Source organism: Molothrus ater, chromosome 6, assembly GCF_012460135.2.
Source record: "Molothrus ater isolate BHLD 08-10-18 breed brown headed cowbird chromosome 6, BPBGC_Mater_1.1, whole genome shotgun sequence".
Lineage (NCBI taxonomy): Eukaryota > Metazoa > Chordata > Aves > Passeriformes > Icteridae > Molothrus > Molothrus ater.
In genome coordinates this window covers 10,273,619-10,294,118 of record NC_050483.2, presented here as the reverse complement: position 1 = coordinate 10,294,118, position 20,500 = coordinate 10,273,619, and the positions used below count along the sequence as shown (strand labels likewise).

Genomic DNA, 20,500 nt, shown 5'->3' with positions numbered 1-20,500 from the left:
TGGGCAACAGGGTGAGGGGGGATTGTCCTCCTCTGTCCCACTCAGGTGAAACCCCACATGGAGCACTGTGTCCAGCCCTGGGGTCCTTGTCACCAGAAGGACAGGGAGCTGCTGGAGCATGTTCAGAGGAGGCCACAGAAATCCTCCAAGGGCTAAGAACAGGCTGGGAGAGCTGGGATTGCTTGGCATGGAGAAAAGAAGGCTCCAGCGAGAGTTAGAGCCCTTTCCAGTTCCTACAGGGGCTCCAAGAGAGGTGGAGAGGGACTTGGGATGAGGCCATGGAGTGACAGGACAAGGGGAAATGTCTCCAAAATGGAAAAGGGGAGGTGTAGATTGGATATTAGGAAGAAATTCTTTACAGTGAGGGTGCTGAGGCACTGGAGTGGATTTCCCAGAGAAGCTGTGGCTGCCCCATCCCTGGAAGTGTCCAAGGCCAGGCTGGACAAGGCTTGGAGCAACCTGGTCTGGTAGAAGGTGTCTCTGCTCACGGCACAGGGTGGAACTGGATGCGTTTTAAGGTTGTTATCAACCCAACCCGTGGGTTATATGATGATGCAATAAATGACGTCACATCACGATGACGCAGCGGCCCCGGAGTGGCTTCTCTGCGCACGCGCGCCGGGGCTGGGCGTGCCCAAGACATAAGAGGCGTGGCCATCCGGGGAGGGGCGGGGCCGTGTGTGGTGGGGCGGGGCCAGGAGCGCGGCCGCGCGTCCCCTCCCGGCCGCCGTCGCCCGCTGCCCCCGCGGCCGCAGCATGGCGGGAGCGGCCCCCGGCTCCGGCGGGCGGCGGCGGCTGCGGGACGATGGGCTGCGGACCTGCACCTCCGCCGAGCAGGTGCTGGGGGGCTGCGCTGTGGGGCGAGGGGTGCCGGGGCGGTGGGGTGTGGGGTGCCGGGCAGCCATGGGGCTGGGCTTTGGGCTGCCATGGAATGGGGTTTAGGGTGCCGGGCTGCCGTGGGGCTAGGCTTTGGGGTGCCATGGAATGGGCTTTAGGCTGCTCTGGGACGGGATTCAGGGGTGCCATGGGATTGAATGATCCCGATCCCAGTATCCCCACGACACTACTGTCCCCACACCCGCTGTGACAACAGCGCAGCAGTGACCAGTGTTTTGGGGGGCCCGGCGGTGCCTGCCACCCGCCAGCCACGGCAGCTTCCGCGGGACACGTTCCCCAGCACCAGCTGCGGGAGGGTGAGGAGTTCTGGGACAGCCAGACTCTCCCCTCCATCCCACTATCCTGACCCAGCCCCTGGCAGCTCCCCTGGGTGCTGGGACGGGGTAAAAAGTGACTCCGGGTTTCCCAATCCATGGGGTTCTTGCTCAATTGTTCTCTGGCAAGACACAGTGCCATGAATGCAGGTCCCCGTGTGGCCCCTCCTCACCCCTGAGGCTGATCCCGGGGTATTTCCTTGAGGATTACCGTGGCTTAGAGTGTCCAAGTCCCCAGTTATCCCAGCGTGAGCAGGAGGAGAGTGTTTTGTATGACAGTCTTGAGCTGAACCAAACTCAAGCTGGATTTGTAAAGCAGCACAGGATGGTGCTGGATTCTGGCATAATTTGGGGCACAAAGCTCCTGGGAATTCTTAGTTTGGTTTTACTGGGTGAGATGGGGCTGTGAATCAGATAGACCCCTGGGATGGGGTAGGAGTTGCAGGGTTCAGTGGGGATCATGTTTGGGACATGCAAAGCCTCTTCCCAGAGCTCACCATAGTCTTTATTCCCATTTTTCCTGACTAGTCCAAGGTGGAGGACATCGTGCAGGAGGTCTATGATGCCTACAAGACAAACCATCACTCCTCACAGTGAGTATCAAAACTCCCAATAACCATAAATAACTCCCATCCCAAAAGACCGATTGACCCCAGTGGGTGCTGCAGGAGGATTCTGCCCCTCCTGCCACTGTCCCCCTGCTTTTTCAGGCCACCCTGCCTGCTCATCCTGTCCTCTCTGTATTCCAGGTACGTCCTGCAGCGGGAGAAGCACTTCCATTACCTGAAGAGGGGTCTCCGGCAGCTCACTGAAGCCTATGAGGTACCGGGAATGCTGGATGTGCCACCTGGAGCCACTGCCTGGGGTGCTCCCCTTGCCCTGGGGCTGTCACCAGCGCTGTTTGTTGCCGGGGGTTTGCCAGCCCCAGGGTGGACACAGCATTCCCTGTGTGCCCACGCTCATCCCAGCGATGCTCTGGGGGCTTCCTGGCTGTCTCCTTGCTCCTGCCATGTCTGGTGCCATTCCCTGACTGTCCCCTCTGTCCCTGCAGTGTCTGGATGCCAGCCGCCCCTGGCTCTGCTACTGGATCCTGCACAGCCTGGAGCTGCTGGATGAGCCCATTCCCGATTCGGTGGCCTCTGAGTGAGTGGGGAGAGCTGGGGGGACCCCACCATGGCCACTGCCGCTGCTGGCCGCCCGCGTGACTCCGGAGGTGCCACCTCCCGCTGTCCCCAGAGCAAAGGAGTGCTTTGTCTCCCTGCCACCGTCAATGCCGCCCATTCTTCCGGCGGCTTCCTCGTGACGACGGAGATGGGAGGGTGACACCCCCGGCTTCGACCTTGGGGGGCATTCACGAGGCCGGGAGGGGATGCATCGCCCCAGCGGGGTGACACAGGTGACGCTGAGCCCCTTCCCCACCTTCTCGCAGTGTCTGCCAATTCCTGAGGCGGTGCCAGAGCCCCCAGGGTGGATTTGGGGGGGGTCCCGGCCAGCACCCCCACCTTGCCCCCACCTACGCCGCCGTCAATGCGCTCTGCATCATCGGCACCGAGGAGGCCTTCGGCATCATCGACAGGTCTGGGGGCCGGGAGGAGCTGGGTGGGAGCTGGGCTGCGTGTCCCCCCTCTCACAGCCCCTGGCTCCTGCAGGAAGAAGCTCTTGGAATACCTGTACTCACTGAAGCAGCCGGATGGCTCCTTCCTCATGCACGTGGGTGGAGAGGTGGATGTCAGGTGGGTGAGGGCTGCATGGGGAGGCTGTTTTGGAGGGAGGGCCTGGGCATTTTGGAGAGCCAGTGCTGGAAGCAGGTGCTGTGGTGGGGAGCTGGTGCCATTCTGGGGATTCAGTGCTGGGAGCTGGTGATGTTTGGGAGCCAGTAAAATTTTGGGGAGCTGGTGCTATGGTGGGGAGCCACTGCTAATTTGGGGTACAGTTTTGGGCAGTCAGTGCTACTTCTGGGGAGCAAATGCCATTCTGAAGAGCCAGTGCCATGGCAGGGTGCAGTTTTGTGGACCTAGTTGTGTTTTGGGGGGCTGGTGGTGTTTTGGGGAGTGGCTGGTGCCACACTGGAGAACCAGTGCTGTTCGGGGAGGTGGTACCGTGGTGGGGAGCCAGTGCCATGGGGAGGTGTAGTTTTGGGGAGCCAATGCTATTTTGGGGTGTTGGTGCCATGGCAGGGGACCAGTGACACGAGCTACTGCCATGGCAGGGTGCTGTCGCAGGGAGCCAGTGCCTAGATCAGGCACTTTGTGCCATTTTGGGGAGCCAGTGTAATTTTAGGGAGCTGGTGCCACTTTGGGGTTCCAGTGCCATATCCCTGAGCACTCACCTCCTGAATCTCTGGGCACCCTTTTCCTGCAGGAGCGCCTACTGCGCCGCCTCAGTGGCCTCACTGACCAATATCCTGACACCAGCACTCTTCGCTGGGACGGCCGAGTGGATTGCCAGGTGAGATCTGGGGACAGGTGGGGGACGGGAGATGACATTCCTGGCGTTCCTGCTGCCCTGACTCTGCTCCCACAGGTGCCAGAACTGGGAGGGTGGGATTGGCGGCGTGCCGGGCATGGAGGCACATGGTGGCTACACTTTCTGTGGCGTGGCCGCACTGGTCATCCTCAAGCAGGAACATCTGCTGAACCTCCGGAGCCTGCTGGTGAGTGACCGCTCTCCAGGATACTGGGGCTCTCATCCTGCTGGGGAGCTTTGGTCCCACACTGGTTCCCATTGCCCCGCAGCACTGGGTGACCGGGCGGCAGATGCGCTTCGAGGGCGGATTCCAGGGCCGCTGCAACAAGCTGGTGGATGGGTGCTACTCCTTTTGGCAAGCTGGGCTCCTGCCCCTGCTCCATCGGGCACTCCATGCCAGGGGTGAGTTGCCACAGGCTTCCTCTGTCCCCAGAACGGCATCTGGAGGGATTTGACACCTTCTGTGGTGTTTCTCCTCTGGGATTTCCCTTCCAGGCGATCCAGCGCTGAGCATGGCACACTGGATGTTTGACCAGCTGGCACTGCAGGAATACATTCTCCTGTGCTGCCAGTGCCCAGCTGGCGGGCTGCTGGATAAGCCAGGAAAGTGAGTGTGGGGGGAAACACGGGGCTGCCTGGCACCAGGGATGCCTCGATGCCCCCTCAGCATTCCAGTATCTCTTTGCATGCAGATCCCGGGATTTCTACCACACCTGCTACTGCCTGAGTGGGTTGGCCATAGCACAGCACTTCGGAAGTGGAGATCTCCACAATGAGGTGGTCCTGGGTATCCCTGAGAATTGCCTGGTAAGTACTAGGCATTGCTGGGGAGGGCAGGGATGAGCTTCCCGCGCTCCACAGCACTGAGAAAGGCAGATCCAATGGCAGTGAAAAGAGTTGGGGTTCAGCATGGAGAAAAGGAGGCTTCAGGGAGAACTTAGAGCTGCTTCAAGGGCCTAAAGAGCTTCAAGGGAGCTTGAGTCAGGCTTTGGACAAGGGCTTGGAGTGATAGGACAAGGGGGAATGGCTCCAAACCAGAAAAGGGGATTTTCAGATGGGATATGGGCAAGGTATTCTTCCCTGTGAGGGTGCTGAGGCCTTGGCACAGGCTGCCCAGAGAAGCTTTGGCTGCCCCGTCTCTGGAAGTGTCCAAGGCTGGGTTGGACTAGGCTTGGAGCAACCTGGGATGGTAGAGATTCCCTGTGCACAGTGGGCTGGACTAGGTGATCCTTAAGGTGCCTTCCCACCCAAACCATTCCAGGACTCCATGATTAACATTCCTCCATCCCTCTCTCTCCCACAGCAGGCCACGCACCCTGTCTACAACATTGCCCCGGAGAAGGTGGCGAGGGCGGTGATGCACTTCCTGCAGTATCCTGTGCCCAGCCTGGATCCAGCATCTGCTGCCCAGTAGGGGAGTCCTGCTGCTGGCTCGGGGTGCCAAGCCCCAGGAGCGAGCGGCACAGCCCATCCCATCCCATCCCCACGGCAGCCTGGCCAGGCAGAGCACGGTGCTCAGGGTGCTAGCAATACCAAAATCCAGCCTGCTCCAGGCCGGGTGTCCTGCTGCCATCCTGGCCAGAGCCCAGGTGGGACACAGGCTCTGGCAGAGCTTTTTGGCATCAATAAACCAGAAGTCACACCCGCCGTGTGCTGGTGGCCCCGGGGATGCGGGGCAGGAGGTGATGCCACGTCTGGATCCGGTGGCACCAACTTCCCCCATTCCAAGAACAAATGGTAACCACGGGGGAGGATAAAATAAGTGGAATTTTGGCTTTTTTTGTTTATTATTTATAGTCTTATAGTAAAGGGAAGCCTTAACTTGCAAGACAACTCTGGGCAGTATGTACAACATACCTTAGATCCATGGAATGGCATCAAAACGGGGGGAAGAGGGGCACCTACGGGGCAGGGACGGGCCACTGGAGTTCGGAAAATGACACGGAGGTTGGGAAGGGTCAAGGGAGGGAAGGAGGAGGAGGAGGAGTGGGGAAGGAGCCCCTAAGCCTGGCTCTGTGCTCCGCCGACTCGGGCAGGTGGAGTTGCACACGGAGAAAATAAATAGGGAGATCCCCCCCCAGTGCTTGCTCCTTTTTTGGGGGGGGGGCTGCCTGGCTCCTCCCCGTTCTGGACTGCACTGGTCCCCGGGTATAAATAGAAATGCTCCTATAAAACCAGGAGGGAAGGGGAGGGGGATCGCTAGCGGAGGGGAGTTGGCGGGGGAGTCTCCCTGACGCCCCCAAGTCTTTCTGCTCGGCCTGGCCGGCTCCCCCCGGGGCCGGCACGGTGGGAGCAGGGAAGGGGCCGGGGAGGGCTGGGAAGCTGCAGTCCAAGAGCTTCTAGGAGCGGAGGGAGCGAGTCCTGCCGCGGGCCGGGGGGTGGCGGAGGGGCCTAACTGGCCTCCATGCGCAGCTTCTTCCTGTTCTGCGGCTCGTCGGGCTCCGAGTCAGAGCTGGAGTCGGAGCCGCCGTCGAAGGCGGAGATGGCACTGCCCTTGGGGTTGGTGTAGAGGCTGTTGTCCGCAGGATAGCTGGCCTGGAGCTGAGCGCTGGCTCGGGCCTTCTCCAGCGCACGCACTGTGAGGGACGGCACTGTGTCACCCCCAGGCCTGGCCCTGCCTGCAGCCCAGCTCCCGACAGGCCCCAGCTCCCCCTGGATCCCAAACTCTTCCGGACCCCAGATCCTTCCAGACCCCAGCTCCCACTGAATTCTGGATCTTGCCAAACTCTGGTCCTGCCAGACCTCAGCTCCCACCAGATCCCAACTCCCAGTGGATCTCAGCTCCCACCAGATCCTAGATTCTGATGGACCATATCTCCTGCCAGGCCCCAGCTCCTGGATCTCAGAACCTGCCAGACCCCATCTCCAGCCAGATCTCAGCTACCACCTTGCTGCTCCAGCAGCGCATTCTGCCGCTTGAGGTCGTCAATGTCCTGCTGGTGTGTGTGGTTTTTCCGGCGCATGTACTGGATGTACTCTGTGGCTTTGTCCAGGATTTGGGCCCGGGATGCCTGTTGCAATAGTGGGAAAAGCCAGAGGCAAGATAAAGACCTAGTCCAGGGGGGAAAACTGGAATTTTACCTGTCTCATCATCCCACCCTGGCTCTGGTCCTTACTGGGGACTCTCGTGGCACAAGACAGCCTCGGGATCGTCCCAAATTGAGAAGCCTGGACCATGGGTGGGTGCTGTCCGTGCCCCCAGCACGCTCCATAAACTCACCTTCTCTCCTTGGAGCGAGGGCACGGAGTCCCGCAGGCTGTGGAAGCTATCCTTGATGTGGTCCCTGCGCTTGCGCTCCAGCGCGTTGTGATGAGCCCGTTTGTCGGCCTGGGATGGGGGGGATAGGGATGGCACCGGGAGGAGGCCACCACCTGCACCCCTAAAATTCCCTCTGGGAATCGTTGTGGGAGCTCAGCTGAGCCTCCAGGGCAGCTCCGTGGCTGTGACGCCTCCGGCTGGGCCGTGAGGGCGTGGGAAGGAGGCGTCTCCCGGTGCTTTCGGTTTCCCCATCTTCCTGCTGCCGGGGCAGCTCCGGGCCCCGGGGCGGGGGGTACAGCACTTTCCCCCTGGAACACTGTCACCTCCTCCCCATGTCACCTCCACCCCTGCCCCCCAACCAACCAGGCACAACCCCCCTCATGCCCTCTGTCAACCCCTGGTGTTGTTCCCCCTGTGCCCCCCAAACGTAGCCCCACCCCCCTAAATGACTCGGCCCCACACGTAACGCCTCCCCAACACCCCCATTTTCCCCCAGAAAGCCTCCCACTTCCCCTCCCCTAAAGAGCCCCGGATCGTCTTCCACACAACCCCAAGCCTCACTGGTGTGTCCTCACCATAGGACCCCCAGCCCCACAGGACACCCCCAAACCCAGCTGCCCCCCCAAAAGACATGACTCCATGGATCCCCTTCTGTGTCACAGCCCCCAACCCAAATAAGACCACCCAGCCAGAGGTGTCACCTCCCCAAGCCCAACCCTCCTCCCCCAAAAGCCCCCCAGCCCTACTGGTGTTCCCTCATTCCAAGAATGCCATCCCCACAGGACACCCCCCAAGCCCAGGTTTCTCCCCCAGGACCCCCATCCGCACAGATCCCTCTCCATGTCATAGCCCCCCCAGAAGACCCCAACTCCAAAGGTGTGTTCGTCTAAAAAAGACCCCCAACCCCACTGGTGCCCCCGTCAGCACCCCCAATCCCACTGATGTCCCCCTTCACCCCCACAGGACACGCCCAACACCACCCTCTCCCCCAGGATCCCCATTCCCCCAGTCCCCTTCCATGTCACCCCCTCCCCAAATCCCGCCCCCCTCACACCCCCGCCCACGTGCTCCCGATCCCGGGGGTGCCGCGGGGCGGCCCCCAGCGACCTACCGCGGACTGAAACCTCGGCTGCTCCTCCTGAGGAGCCCCGACCCGGGCGAGGAGGAAGAGGAAGAAGATGGTGGGGGGGGGCGCCGCCATATGAAGGAAGAACACACACAAACCAAACATTACCACATTCTCAGAGCTCCTAAAGTAGGGAAGAGCCACGGGGGGTTATCCCAGGGATTGTCTCGGGGTTGGGGGCCCAACTCACGTCGCTCTCCACCTCGATGTCATCGTTGTCGCTCATCGCTCCCGCCCGGGTGAAGCCGCGGGCCGGGCCGCGCCGCCACAACAACAGCCCGCACCGCGCATGCGCGGAAGTCGGCGGGGGGGGGGCAATGATGGCGCCGGGCGACGCGGACGGTCGCGGGAGTTGTGGTTTGAGTGGGGAGATGGAGGCGTCTTCCACGTGGCGGGGACTACAACTCCCGGCGTCCATCGCGCGGGGCAGCGCGTGGCACGCCGGGAGCTGTAGTCTACGCTTCGGGAAGGGGACGCTTCGGGTGCGCGGCCGGAGGATGGAGGAGGTGAGGGCCAAGGGCACGGAGGGAGGGGGTTTATTGAAGGAAAATGGGGATGGGATAGGTCGAGAAGGCTGCGGGGCCGGCCTGGGGGGCTGCAGGCTGAGCTAGAAGGGCTCCGGGACAACGTAGGGGGGGCTGCAGGGTCTGCCTGGGGCGCGTGTGGGTCTGGTCTGAAGGGCTGTGGGCCAGTTTGGGAGGGGGTCTACCTGCCTGGGGGCTCCAGGGTAGCCCTGCGGGGTCTGGATGCTAATGGGCTAATACGAGAGGGCTGGGGGTCTGCAGGACATTGCGGGGGGCTGCAAGCCTTGCTAGAGGGAATGTGCATCTGCTCAGGGGTCTGTGGGCCTCACCTGGGGGGGCCTTTGGCCAAATTTGGGGGGCTGTGGATCTACCTGGGGGGCGTGAGCCTTGTATGAGGGGCTGTGGATTTGTGTGTGGGAGCTCTGGGCCTGGCATGGGGGCCTGCAGGTCTGACCTGAGCAACTACATCATAATTTGAGGGGCTATGGGCCTGCCTGGGGGCTGTCCCACAATTTGGGGGCTGTAGATCAATCTGGAGGCTCTGGATCTGATCTAGGGAATCTATGGGCCAGTGTGGGGGTCCTTCAGCCAATGTGGGGGGATCTGGGCTGCCTGGGGGCTTTAGGCTTAGCTCGGGGGCTGCAAGCCTGACCTGAGGGGGTTTGCAGAATTTTGGGCCCACCCAGGGGGAGCTGTGGAACCCCCTCAGGTACCAAGAGCAGGATGGGGCCCAGAACAGGCTGTCCCTATCCCAGCAGCTCCCCGTCCTCTTTTGGCAGCTCGTCTTCCCTGGTGGCCTCAGTTGGGTGCCTGTCATCATCCTCCTTGTCCCCGTCACCGTCAGAGCCAGTCTCATCCGAGTTGTCTTCCAGGTAGCGGTATCCACGTGTTTTGTGGCGTGGGCGTGGGATACGGGGCAGCCGGACTTCCATGTTCCACGCCACCTTCTGCTCCATCCACAGGTATGTCCCCACTGCCACTACCAGCGTCAGCAGCATGATAGACAGCTTGGCCTGCGGCACACAGAGTTTTGGGATTGGTGTGGGGGTGTGTCCCCAAAAAGCCTGGAATCTCTCAGAGTGGGCTGGGGCATATCTGGGACTTACCTTCATGGGCAGCCCCGACCACAGGTAGACGGTGAAGATAGCCAGGGCCTGCCACCAGTGGTAGATGGTGAAGATGAAGTCTTGGCGCTCCTTTTTCTTGTACAGCATCCCCAGGAGGACTGTGGCAGAGACTGGAATCAGTGTCCCCTTTCTGTGGTGTGTCCCCTTGGCAGGGGGGACAATCACAGTGAGTCTGTCCCGTGGATCCAAGGACTGAGACTACAAACTCGTGGTGCATGATGAGAGGATGTGTGGAAAAACTTGGGACAACCCAGGCTGTTTTGGGGACCCCCAAGGCGTTTTGGGGACAACAGAGGCTGTTTTAGGACCTTCCCACTACTCACTGCTGATTCCGGTCTTGTTGAGGGCACTGCCGGTGCCCCAGAGTGCGGCAATGCTGTAGAGCAGCGGTGCCTGCGCCAGGCACCGGGGCTCCGGCGCCCAGCAGAAGAGCGTCACCAGGAGCACAGAGTGGATGAGGGCTCCAGCCAGGAGCGGGATGTGCCGGCGCAGGCGCAGCATGCACAGGGCCAGGCTGGAGCACACCGAGGCGGAGAAGCCGTAGGCCATGAGGAGATATGCCAGCCTCTCCAGCCCGAGCGCGCACACGCCGTAGTTCTGCAGAGAGCAGAGGCTCAGCATCACCTGTCCCCACTCCGTCACCTCCCACCCCATCACAGATCCTACCAGGGAAAATCCAGTGCAGACAAAGAGCACCTCGAAGCCGCTGTAGATGAACAGTGGGAAGAGGTGCCGCAGGCGATAGTCCCGCATGTGCTTGAAGGGCAGCTGGAAGATGTTGCCCCAGCCGATGCTGCGCATGTCGATCTCCTCCATGGGCCGGTACGCCGCGCCGCACAGCACCAGCACCTGCGGAGCGCCGGCAGGTGAGGTCCTGCCATTGTCCAGCCCATCCCTGTCCCCTCCCGCCCCGGCGCTCACCACCAGCATGGCGAGGAAGGCGGCACCCATCAAGGCGCTCTCCACGATGATGAGGTTGACGCTGCGGGGAAGGCTCTGCAGCACCGTCTTGTTGAAACCAGGCAGCGTGCCGTGGCTCAGGGTCCCTGCCAGAGGGGCACAGGCCGTGGTTAGTCCCAACCGGGGGGCTCCCAGTGCCGCCCCGCGCCCCGCCCGCAGCCTCACCGCAGTGCTTCACTGCAAAGAGCGTGTGGTTGAGTTGGTAGAGGTAGTTGTTGAGGAAGAAGATCATGGGCATCTGAGCGCAGACGAAGCTCAACTACAGGATGTAGAGGGGTGCATGCTCAGTGCTGCTGGCGTGATCCCCCGCCCATCCCAGCCACCCCACCGGGGCTCACGTGGAAGCAGGAGTAGAAGACAGTCTGGAAGATGATGATGTAGGCATTGCAGGCGTCCCGTGGTGCCCGCTGCTTCTCCTTCTCCTGCTCCTCCTTGTAGTTAATGTACTCATAGTACTTCTGGGCCATCCTGCGTGGAGCAGGCGGGTCAGCCAGCACCCCATGCACGCCCCACCCACCCTTCCGATGCCTACCGCATGATGTAGGTGCCCATGGAGGCCCAGAGGGGCACGATCACCATGCCAATGGCCACTGCAGAGGGCACCAGCGTGTAGTAGCGCTCCCAGTAGTTGCTGGAGACGAAGAGGGCGTAGATGCCAATCGCCAGGAACATGGCCCACTTGGTGCCAAAGAACCTGCCAGGACAAGGAGTGGAAGCGTGGGTGGCCATGCCAGTGATCCATGCTGGCGGGGAGTGTGGTGGGGCTGTACCTGATGAGGATGGGTGTGTAGAGCAGTGCTGCCACGGGTGTGACATTGATGCCCATCAGCACCTTGCGGTCAATGTCCTCCAACCGGATATTGCTGTACTTCACCTCCCGGTAGGTCTCATCATAGTGAAGGATCAGCTGCATTTGAAGCAGACCTGGGGGTGTCCAGGGATGGTCACCCCATGCCCTGAACACCCCGAGTTGTTCTGGGGGTCCCTGGGAGGTCCCATACCCAGGTAGACGCTGTAAGTGAGAGTACCAGCCAGGCTGGCAGCCACCACGTTCTTGATGACACCGAGGCGTTTGCGGCGAAAGTATTTCTGCTCTTCTTCCTCCTCATTGTAGTCAGGGTGAGGACCCACAAAATCGTCCAGCTGTGGGTAATTGCAGCTGTCACCCCTCGGGGATGGCCACCACATGCCTGCTTCCCCCCACGGGTGTCCCCCTGGTCTCACCTGTGTCTCTGTCCCCTCGGTGCCCAGCTTGGTGCTTGGCTCTATCTTGGCCCCATCCTGGCAGCTGTCAACGTCCTTCTCCATTAGTGCTTCTGGAGAGCCCTGGATGGTGTCAGGGTGGAAGGAACCCTGTTGGCACCCCAAGTCTTGCACCCATATGTTTTGCATCCCTGTGACCTGCACACACAGACCCTGCACCCTCATGCCCAGCACCCCCAGCCCTTGCACCCCTACATCCAGCACCGTGTACCCATGTACATGGCATCCCCAAGCCCTGAACCTCTGTGCTCTGCACACCCTGAACATGCACTCATGGTTGCACCCCTGTGTTCCGTACCCCTGTGAACCTTGAGATCCTGCACCCCTGAATCCCGTGCCCCCTACCCAGCTTTGCACTGCCCAGAACTGCACCTCTGGGCTCAGCACCCCCAGCCTCCTCACAGCCTCCCCGCCCCGTCACATCGACCCCAGCCCCGCTTGCCCGTGCCGGAACTTCTCGGGGGCGGGGCGGGGCGGGAGCTGCTTCCTCTTTCGGTTAGCACGGGCGGGACGGAGATGGTTCAAGGGGCCGTTCCCAGACCCTCCCCTCCGCTCCCGGATTCCCCCCCCCGGTCCCTGCCCGCCCTCCTCAGTGCCCCCCACCCGCGTCCTTTCTCAGCACCGCGGCCTCTGCAGCACTCATCACACCCCAACCCGCACAGCACCCTGGCCCCCCCGCACAGCACCCATTGCTCCCCCATCGCACAGCACCCCAGCCCTACCCTCCTCTCCGCTCCCCTGTGACCCCCCAGCCTCCCCAGCGCTCCCACCAGGCCTCGGGGTGGATGCTGCCTCCTCGGGGTACCCGTGGCACTGGGTGCTGTGCCCTGCTGCTTTCGCTTCCCTTTTCCGGTCCGGGGGATGTGCCAGAGTGCCTGGGCGGGGGGACACCCCAATCGGGGGGTGTAGGGCACGTGCCTATCCTGGTGTCACCCCAGAGCTGGGGCTGGGAGGGTGCCCGGGTGCGTGGCACGGCGGGGTGCCCCGGGGCAGGGCGAGGGGACTGCTGGGCAGGGCGGATGGGGTGACTGACATCTCCGGGACAGGATCTGGCCCAGCCGGTAGCGGGGGATTCTTGGGATGGGACTCTTGGGAGGGTGCTGGTTTCTGCAGGATAGGGGGGGATACACATGGAACAGCCCCAGAAGGGTCATGGCGGTGGGGCAGGGGCAACACCCGTCCTGAGGGCCCCCCACACCCCAGGCAATGGGAGCCACCCTGGGGTGCTGGGGCAAAGGGCCCTTCCTGGGAGCAGGATGAGTGGAGTCTATTGATCATGGAACCCTTGGGAAACAGGATGAGGGGTATTGGTGGGACCCCTATGGGCCAGGGTAGTCATGGTAGCAGCATGGTGGGTGTCTATTGATCATGGAACCCTTGGGAAGCGGGATGAGGGGTGTCTGTGGGACCCCCATGGAACAGGGTGGTCATGGGAGCAGGATGAAGGATGTCTGTGGGGTCCAAATGGGTCAAGGTTCATGGTGGTGGTGAGGTGGCCATGGGACTTCTACCATCCCAAGGGGGAGGTCCCATTCTATCCTATCCCATCCCAGACCTTTTCCCCACTGCCAGCCCCACGGAGGCGGGGCCCAATCCTTCCCGCCCCTGGCCATGGGGCCCAGCCCCACAGCATTTAGGGACCCTCACCCCGAGCCTCAGCAGTGCCTGCCTGGCCTCGCGCTCCTCCAGCTTCCACACGAGCTCCCAGGTAAGCACTGCGGGGTCCCCAAAGCTGGCACTCCCTGCATGGCACCCCTCTGACACCCCCCATGCTGGTGGGGGCTATGGGGCACAGGGGGTGTTCCCTCGAGGAAGGGTGGGTGTCTGGGCATGGAGAGGGAGAGGGTGACAGATGGGGGGCTGCAGCTCTGCTCCCCAGGTTTGGGGGTGTCTTGTCCCTGAGGTCCCCATAGGTGACCCTAAATCAGCAGGGCAACCTGGGCAGGTCAGTGTCCAGAGGATGGTGATTATCCCAGGAATCCCAGGCATCTCCCAGGGCCTCTGGCAGCTGCTCTGGGCTGAGTCACCCCACAACCAGGACGGCCCCGAGCACCAAGCTGCTCTTCAAAGGTGCCGCAGGTGACTCCTCTTGGGATTGAGCCGGCATCTCCAGCACTTCCATCCTGGCATAACCCACGCAGTGTCTCTCTCTCCCCAGGGCCACCACGCTCTCCATGGAGACTGGCAGCTCCTTCCAACAGCTTGGCATGCAGCAGCCCCTCGAGCCCCCCAAGCAGCAGCTCCTGGGCTGCGGCAAGTGCAGCAGCACGGGCAGTGATCCTGGCAAAGATCCTGGGAAAGCTGCTGGGTGCAGTGGAAGCAGCGGGATTGGGAAGGGGCCAGTTCCAATGGTCTGCAGCACTCCATGGTGAGAGCAAGGGGCTGGGGGCAGGAGGGAGACAGGGAGGTGGGCAGGGGAAGCTGTGGCAGTGCCAGGGCAACGGGGACCCCGGGTTAGTGCTGAGGGAAAAGTTTGAGGTCTGTGAGCCACCATGTCCCAGCATAGCCCAAGGGAGAAGACAGGATCAGCGGGGAATGGTGCTGTGTTGGGCTGCTCCCAGCAGCAAGGGAGACAGGTGTGTGCAGACTCCCTGCACTGTCCCCAGGGAATCTGGGATCCAGTTTCATGCTGGAATGGGATAATGTGGATCTGGGATGACATGAAGCTCTGGGGAGGTAGAATGGAGCTGGGTCCCCTCTAACACCCTCACCCCTGCAGTGGGAACCCCTATGCAGGGCTGGTGAGCCACCTGCGGGCATCCTGGCTCTCTGGGAAGACTCGGCCCATGGAATACCGTGTGGCCCAGCTGGAGGCTCTGGGACGCTTCCTGGATGACAAGAAGCAGGAGATTCTGGAAGCCACTGAATTGGATATGGGAAAGGTAAGAGGGGCTGGGAATTGGGGGCTACTGGCATCACATCTTTGAAGTCCTTCAGACTCCCTTGTTCGGGTGCTGTATCCTTGTGAGTGTCTGGGCACAGGGCTATCCCTTCCTTGGAGTCCTGATTCCCCCTTGATGCCTTGATGTGCTCCCAGGCTGGTGCATCTTCTTAGTGCTGGATCCCTGCAGATCCAGGGATAGTGGAGGGACTGTGCTGTTGATCCCATCCCTGGTGCCCTGAAACCAGGCAAAGGCCCTGTTGGCCTATCGGTGACCGGCCGAGGTGGAAGCGTTTCACACTCTGGTCTGCATCCTGCGGGTCCACGTGACCTCCACAAGGGTGACATCCTGGGGTGCTCCTGGCCAGCCTGGCACGCCCAGGATTACTGGCATTGTGCAATGTGCTGGCACTGCACATTCCTCCCAGGGCCTCCAAGGGACTGGTTTCACTGGCATGGTGGCATGGGCAGGGCTCTGGATATGGCTCAGGGTATTGTGGCATGCCAGGAGCTCCTGGATGATCTGCTGGTGAAGTGGGAGCATCTACACTATGGATAATTCTAGTGGTCGCAGCTCATCATCTCTGGAAGTGTTCAAGGCCAGGCTGGATGGGGCTTGGAGCAACCTGGGCTAGTGGAGGGTGTCCCTGCCCATGATGGGGCAGAATTGGATGTGCTTCAAGGTCCCTTCCAAGCCAATCCATTCCAGGATTCCATGAATCCTCACCTCTTTGTTCGGCATCAGTGAAGTGGCTCATGCCCTCAGTGATGTCTTTCCCTGTCCTGCCATCTCCCAAGGCTCCTGATTGCCTTGTTTGTTGGAGGTGAGGCCTTCTTCTTCAGCCAGGCCTTGATAGGCATCAGTGCTCTGAGTGTGTCCATCATCTTTCCTAATTACTCCTAATTAGATCCGGTTGTCCAGTAATGAGCTGGTTATGCAGCCGGGCCCTCATAGCTAGATGGACACTTCACCTGCTCTTACGTAGCTGAGGTGGTGTCTCACCTCCAGCAATGCCAGTTCCTCTCTGGTGCCCATGATTGGTGGCACTGGGATGACCTCAGACTTAATGTCCTATCTCACAACCTTTGTATCTCATCAAAATTCTTAATGAACCATCATCTTCCTTATCCTGGTGATGCCATCATCATCCTGGGTTGAGAATGGCCCCGTTGCTTCACTCCATTATCTCATATGTCTCCTGAGCCCTCGCTTCCAAGAGGGTCCTTGCACCTCCTGGCAGCTGCCTTTTGGGGACCTGAAGGTCTCTTGGTGGTGGAAGATCCTGGGAATCAGCAACCAGCCTTCCCAACTCCAAAGTGGTGTGGAGATGGGAGGAAGACTCCAATCCAGGGGTGGTTTTGGGTTGGAGGAGTCCAAAATATGATGTCACAGCACAGGAGCTTTGCTCCCCTGCTCCCCAGGTCATGAAGGGGCTCCAGTGAGCCTGCTGGGCTATCCCTGGTGTCTTCTCACTTCTCCTGCAAGGATGATATGATCCCAATCTGTGCTCCGCAACTATCAAGAGGACCCACTTCTCCATCACAAGGGGTTTAAGCTGTGGTTTTTATTACTTCCCTTTAGTCAAGGTCTTAAGACTTTGACTAAATTTAAGACTAAAAGGTGCAGCTTTAGTCCACAGGCAGTGAAAGGGAGGTTGGGGCTTTGCTTCCAGCTTGAACATTCAAGTGGGAAGGATGCCTTCCACCAGGACCAGCTCTTCAGGAGCTTTGGTGACATTGCTTTGGCTCAGGGTTCTGTTGCCAGTTCACAGTGCTGAGCTCAGGAATTTGACAAATAGCATGAGAATTTTAAATTTTGAGGGTTTTTTTTTCCTTCTGGCCAAGTAACTATTTTCATAAAATTTCTGGGTCACTGATATTCCCTAGGAGTTACAGGAGGTGATGGAAACTTCTGCTGAAGAGATCCTCCTGCTACTGATGTTTGGAAGGAGGGAGAGATGCCTCCTAGGGTGATGGGGTTGGTGTTGGGTAATGGGGTTTGTGTTAGGGTGACAGGGTCAATGATGGGGTCAGTGATGGGGTGGCACTTCCATGATGTCTGTCCCCAGCCATCCTTCGAGGCTTTCTTCAGTGAGATCCTCCTCTGCAAGAATGAGCTCAATGTCACCCTCAACAACCTGTGCAGCTGGATGAAGGATGAGCACGTGGACAAGAACCTGGTAAGAAGGAAGCTCCGGGCAAAGGGAAGTGGGGGAGAGGGATTGCTGGTGGGGAAGGCAGTGCTGAGATCATGTTCTTCCTTAAAGGTGATGCAACTGGACTCTGCCTTCATCCGCAAGGACCCCTACGGGGTGGTGCTCATCATAGCGCCCTGGAATTACCCCATCCACCTCTTCCTGGTGCCCCTCATCGGGGCCATCGCTGCCGGTGAGCCCAAACTTCCAGTCCCCTGGCCTGGAAGTGCCAGGGTCTCCCCAGGGGTCTCTGTCACCATGTCACTGTGCTGATGTCCTGTTCATCTTCCCTCAGGGAACTGTGCCATCATCAAACCCTCAGAGATCTCCAAGAACACAGAGAGACTCATTGCTGAAACTCTGAGCTGTTACCTGGACAGTGTGAGAAGCCCTTCTTGTCCTTGTCTGTTGTTCCTAGACCATGGTGTTCCCAACCCTGCCTCACACCCACCATCCCCACACATCATCTATGTGCAGAACCTCCTCCCTCCATCCTCAGCCAATGTCTCAGCTTCCTGGGATGCTGTTGGTGGGGACACATGGTGACACAAGGGGATGTTTTCTGTTTCCTTGCAGGACTGCTTTGCTGTGGTGACTGGTGGCGTGCCGGAGACCACCAGGCTGCTGGAGAACAAGTTTGACTACATCTTCTTCACTGGTACGTCCCATGGGACAGAGCAGAGCCCTCCTAGATGTGGTGCCAGGATCTGTTGGAGGATCTGGGATGTGTATCTGAGGTCAGGTGTGACCCAGTGCCACATCCCAGAGCCATGCGATGGCTGGTGGGATTCCCACCTCAATCCATGTTTTCCCTACCCACAGGCAGCCCCCCGGTGGGGCGGATTGTGATGACAGCCGCTGCCAAGCACCTGACACCGGTGACACTGGAGCTGGGGGGCAAGAACCCCTGCTATGTGTCTGACACCTGTGATGTGACCAATGTGGCACGACGTGTGGCCTGGGGCCGCTTCTTCAACGCGGGGCAGACCTGCATCGCGCCCGACTACCTGCTCTGCACCTTGGAGATGCAGGAGAAGCTCATGCCCGCCCTGCGTGAGGCCATCACTGAGTTTTTCGGCCCCAACCCCCGAGAATCCCCAGATTTTGGCCGCATTGTGAGTGACAAGCAGTTCCAGCGCCTGCGGGCGCTGCTGGGCAGCGGGCGCGTGGCCATCGGGGGACAGACGGACGAGGCCGAGCGCTACATCGGTGAGGCTTGGGGGTCACTCACATCTTGGTGAGCACCTTGGGGGTTTTCAGCGGGTCTGCGTAGAGAGGGGAGGCTCTAGAGGGAAAAGAGTTTTAGGGGTGCTTAAAAATGGGTCCTGAGGGGAGGTTTCATCTCCAACCTCTGTGCCTGGCTGATCCTCTCTGCAGCTCCCACCGTGCTGGCAGATGTGCTGCCCTCGGACCCTGCCATGCAGGAGGAGGTCTTTGGGCCCATCCTGCCCATCGTTGTTATCGCCAACATGGATGAAGCCATTGACTTCATCAACGCACGGCCACGGCCATTGGCCCTCTATGCCTTCTCCTGCGACAGCAAGGTGTGTCTGTGGAGCAGAAAAAGTGGGGAGGGAGGTTGGGCACCTCCTCCACGAGCCCCAGGATGTGCTCTGAAGGGTCTTTAGAGCCCAGACACTCTGGGAACATCTGGTGGGTAAACTGGGTAATGTTTGCCAAGTGCAAGCCCCTCATCTACCTTCTCTGCTCCCTCCCAGATAGTGAACCAGGTGCTGGAGCGGACGAGCAGCGGAGGCTTCTGTGGCAATGACACCCTGATGCATGTGACACTGACCTCGCTGCCCTTTGGAGGCGTTGGTAGGTCCAGAATCCCCAGTCCTGGCCATTGGGAGCCAGGTGTGATCCGTGGCCTGAGCCATGGTGAGGAATGGAAGTTTCTTCCTCCAGCCAGTGTGGTTCTGGCCTGGATTCCTTAATGTCCCTCAGGAGCCAGGTTGTACCTTCATTCCAACTTTTAGGACAAAATACTAGGAACAAAGTGCTTATGAAAACCTGGAGAAACTCTTCCAGGATCTTGGAGAAGAAGAAATTTTTGGTCTCCAGAGGCACCAATTTTTGCTTTTTCAGGTGAAAAGTGAGGCTGCTTAGCTCTGGGCTGTGGGTGCAGCACGGTCCAGGGATACAGAAATACAGGAATGTTGTTTCCCAGAATACTTCCGTATGACTTGATCTCTTCCCAAAATATTTCTGGGATAAGTCCCTTCATTTGGTGCTGCCCTTGCTCAGCATCTCTGTCGGCGCTGGCACCTGAGTCAGACATAATGAAACACCCAGACAATTAATTCCTCACCTGCCTGTGGCTCAGGGAACAATTTTTTGTACTTCCCATTCCGTAACTTATCTTAATTTGGAATGATTCAGACCAACCACCTTCAATTATTAGGTAAAGCCACTTTAGAGCAGGTGAAGGGGCTGAAGTCATTGGGGTGAGATGGCACCAAAGCTTCCTTGAGAAGTCACTTAACCTCCAGTTAAACCAGCCACAGGAACTGGGAGAACTGGTGTTGCCAATGTGGCTCCAGGCTTTTAGAGTTCCGGGAAGAGGGTCGAACAGCTCCAGCTGTGGGCAGATACGGTGGAGCATCATGGAGTGAAATCAAGACTTGCAGAACCCAGCAAAGCTTGTGTAGATAAATGGAGGTGGGTAAAAAGGGGCCTCCAAACTGCTGAGCTGCAGCAAGATTGGCTGGACTGAGCATGATATACCTGGAGGAGGCACTGGAAAATGGAATTCCTCCACCATGTCTGTGCTGCTCAGAAAATCCCGTAGTTGTCTTTTTCCCTCATTTTGATGCTTGGAGAAGGCATCATCAGGAACAGAGTCCCATCCTGAGCATGGACCTGTCCTGTGTGTTTCAGGGAACAGTGGCCTGGGAAAATACCATGGGAAGTTCACCTTTGACACCTTCTCCCTCCACCGTGGCTGCCTGCACCGGAACATGGGGCTGGAGACGCTCAACACCCCGCGCTACCCCCCCTACACCCAGCAGAAGTTGGGGCTCCTCACCACCACCTTCGAGGTGAAGCGCAGGGGCACCTGCACCCTGCTCTGAGGCTGCCGTGCCCTGCTCTGAAGATGCCACAGAGTCAGCGGGAAGACCTGGAACTGTCCCACTCTCCCTCTTCATCACACTCCCCACTTCCTTGCTGTGTCCTTTGCCTCGCTGGAGCATGTCAGACAGCCGGGATGGACATCCTCTCCTGCACCCTTTGTGGCCTCTGCTCCAAACCATTTTCTAGGACACAGCTGAAATGACCAAAATCTTTTTCTTAGTCCAAACTTCTCTTTCTGGTGGAGAGGTGCTCCCATCAGTCCCATCTCCCCTCACACGGACTTTTCCTTTGGAATGAACCTCTCTCCCTCCTTGCTGTTGCTCTTTGCTCCGTGTAACTCTGCCTGTAGTAAAGACTTTGCATCAAACTCTCTGCCAGCCTCTCTTTGTGCCTCCCTCCTCTGGTCTGGGGGG

At 59.5% G+C, this 20,500-nt stretch overlaps 4 protein-coding genes across 8 annotated transcripts; 2 read left to right on the top strand and 2 right to left on the bottom strand.

The window, feature by feature from the left end:
• The first annotated feature begins 546 nt into the window (after positions 1 to 546).
• Positions 547 to 5,450, top strand: FNTB (farnesyltransferase, CAAX box, beta). The gene is given in 14 exon segments (XM_036383649.2): positions 547 to 590; positions 592 to 662; positions 665 to 837; positions 1,740 to 1,804; positions 1,961 to 2,033; positions 2,263 to 2,354; positions 2,641 to 2,787; positions 2,861 to 2,944; positions 3,573 to 3,659; positions 3,735 to 3,864; positions 3,947 to 4,079; positions 4,173 to 4,284; positions 4,370 to 4,484; positions 4,981 to 5,450. Coding segments are annotated over 14 exon segments (1,437 nt in total). The 3' UTR covers positions 5,092 to 5,450.
• Positions 5,437 to 8,495, bottom strand: MAX (MYC associated factor X). Its single transcript, XM_036383652.2, is given in 7 exon segments — positions 5,437 to 6,253; positions 6,565 to 6,688; positions 6,898 to 7,005; positions 8,048 to 8,074; positions 8,253 to 8,318; positions 8,321 to 8,368; positions 8,370 to 8,495. Coding segments are annotated over 7 exon segments (669 nt in total). The 5' UTR covers positions 8,481 to 8,495; the 3' UTR covers positions 5,437 to 6,068.
• Positions 8,496 to 8,510: 15 nt separating this feature from the next.
• On the bottom strand, positions 8,511 to 12,102 carry UNC93B1 (unc-93 homolog B1, TLR signaling regulator). 2 transcript variants are annotated; one of them, XM_036383645.2, is made up of 11 exons: positions 11,898 to 12,102; positions 11,675 to 11,816; positions 11,444 to 11,597; positions 11,206 to 11,367; positions 11,012 to 11,141; positions 10,839 to 10,932; positions 10,635 to 10,759; positions 10,380 to 10,562; positions 10,037 to 10,310; positions 9,693 to 9,811; positions 8,511 to 9,599 (listed from the first exon to the last, which is right to left on the bottom strand). In XM_036383645.2, exons 1-11 carry the CDS (start codon positions 12,099 to 12,101, stop codon positions 9,333 to 9,335), a joined length of 1,854 nt encoding a protein of 617 aa, XP_036239538.1. In that variant the 5' UTR covers position 12,102; the 3' UTR covers positions 8,511 to 9,332. The 2 variants fall into 2 exon arrangements, with proteins under 2 accessions (XP_036239538.1, XP_036239537.1); XM_036383644.2 differs by having other exon boundaries at positions 10,037 to 10,562.
• LOC118687005 (aldehyde dehydrogenase family 3 member B1-like) lies at positions 11,761 to 20,459 on the top strand. 4 transcript variants are annotated; one of them, XM_036383647.1, is made up of 11 exons: positions 11,761 to 11,792; positions 14,095 to 14,304; positions 14,656 to 14,818; positions 16,887 to 16,997; positions 17,085 to 17,205; positions 17,308 to 17,393; positions 17,589 to 17,670; positions 17,835 to 18,221; positions 18,390 to 18,556; positions 18,731 to 18,830; positions 19,893 to 20,459. In XM_036383647.1, the coding sequence occupies exons 2-11, from the start codon at positions 14,111 to 14,113 to the stop codon at positions 20,084 to 20,086; spliced, it is 1,605 nt and encodes a 534-aa protein (XP_036239540.1). In that variant the 5' UTR covers positions 11,761 to 11,792; positions 14,095 to 14,110; the 3' UTR covers positions 20,087 to 20,459. The 4 variants fall into 4 exon arrangements, with proteins under 4 accessions (XP_036239540.1, XP_036239539.1, XP_036239541.1 ...); XM_036383646.1 differs by lacking the exon at positions 11,761 to 11,792 and adding an exon at positions 12,094 to 13,644 and having other exon boundaries at positions 14,673 to 14,818; XM_036383648.1 differs by lacking the exon at positions 11,761 to 11,792 and adding an exon at positions 13,548 to 13,644.
• Positions 20,460 to 20,500: the final 41 nt, after the last annotated feature.

Excerpts from the sequence above, each read along its gene's own strand:
- UNC93B1 (XM_036383644.2), bottom strand. The coding sequence starts at position 12,101 with ATGAGGGTGCAGGGTCTGTGTGTGCAGGTCACAGGGATGCAAAACATA. Across the intron at positions 11,142-11,205 it reads ATGGGCACCTACATCATGCG|GATGGCCCAGAAGTACTATG; the intron begins GTAGGCATCGGA and ends TGCTCCACGCAG. Across the intron at positions 9,600-9,692 it reads GGTCGGGGCTGCCCATGAAG|GCCAAGCTGTCTATCATGCT; the intron begins GTAAGTCCCAGA and ends TGTGTGCCGCAG.
- LOC118687005 (XM_054515145.1), top strand. The coding sequence starts at position 13,789 with ATGGGGGGCTGCAGCTCTGCTCCCCAGGTTTGGGGGTGTCTTGTCCCT. Across the intron at positions 17,394-17,588 it reads TGAGCTGTTACCTGGACAGT|GACTGCTTTGCTGTGGTGAC; the intron begins GTGAGAAGCCCT and ends GTTTCCTTGCAG. Across the intron at positions 18,222-18,389 it reads CGAGGCCGAGCGCTACATCG|CTCCCACCGTGCTGGCAGAT; the intron begins GTGAGGCTTGGG and ends TCCTCTCTGCAG.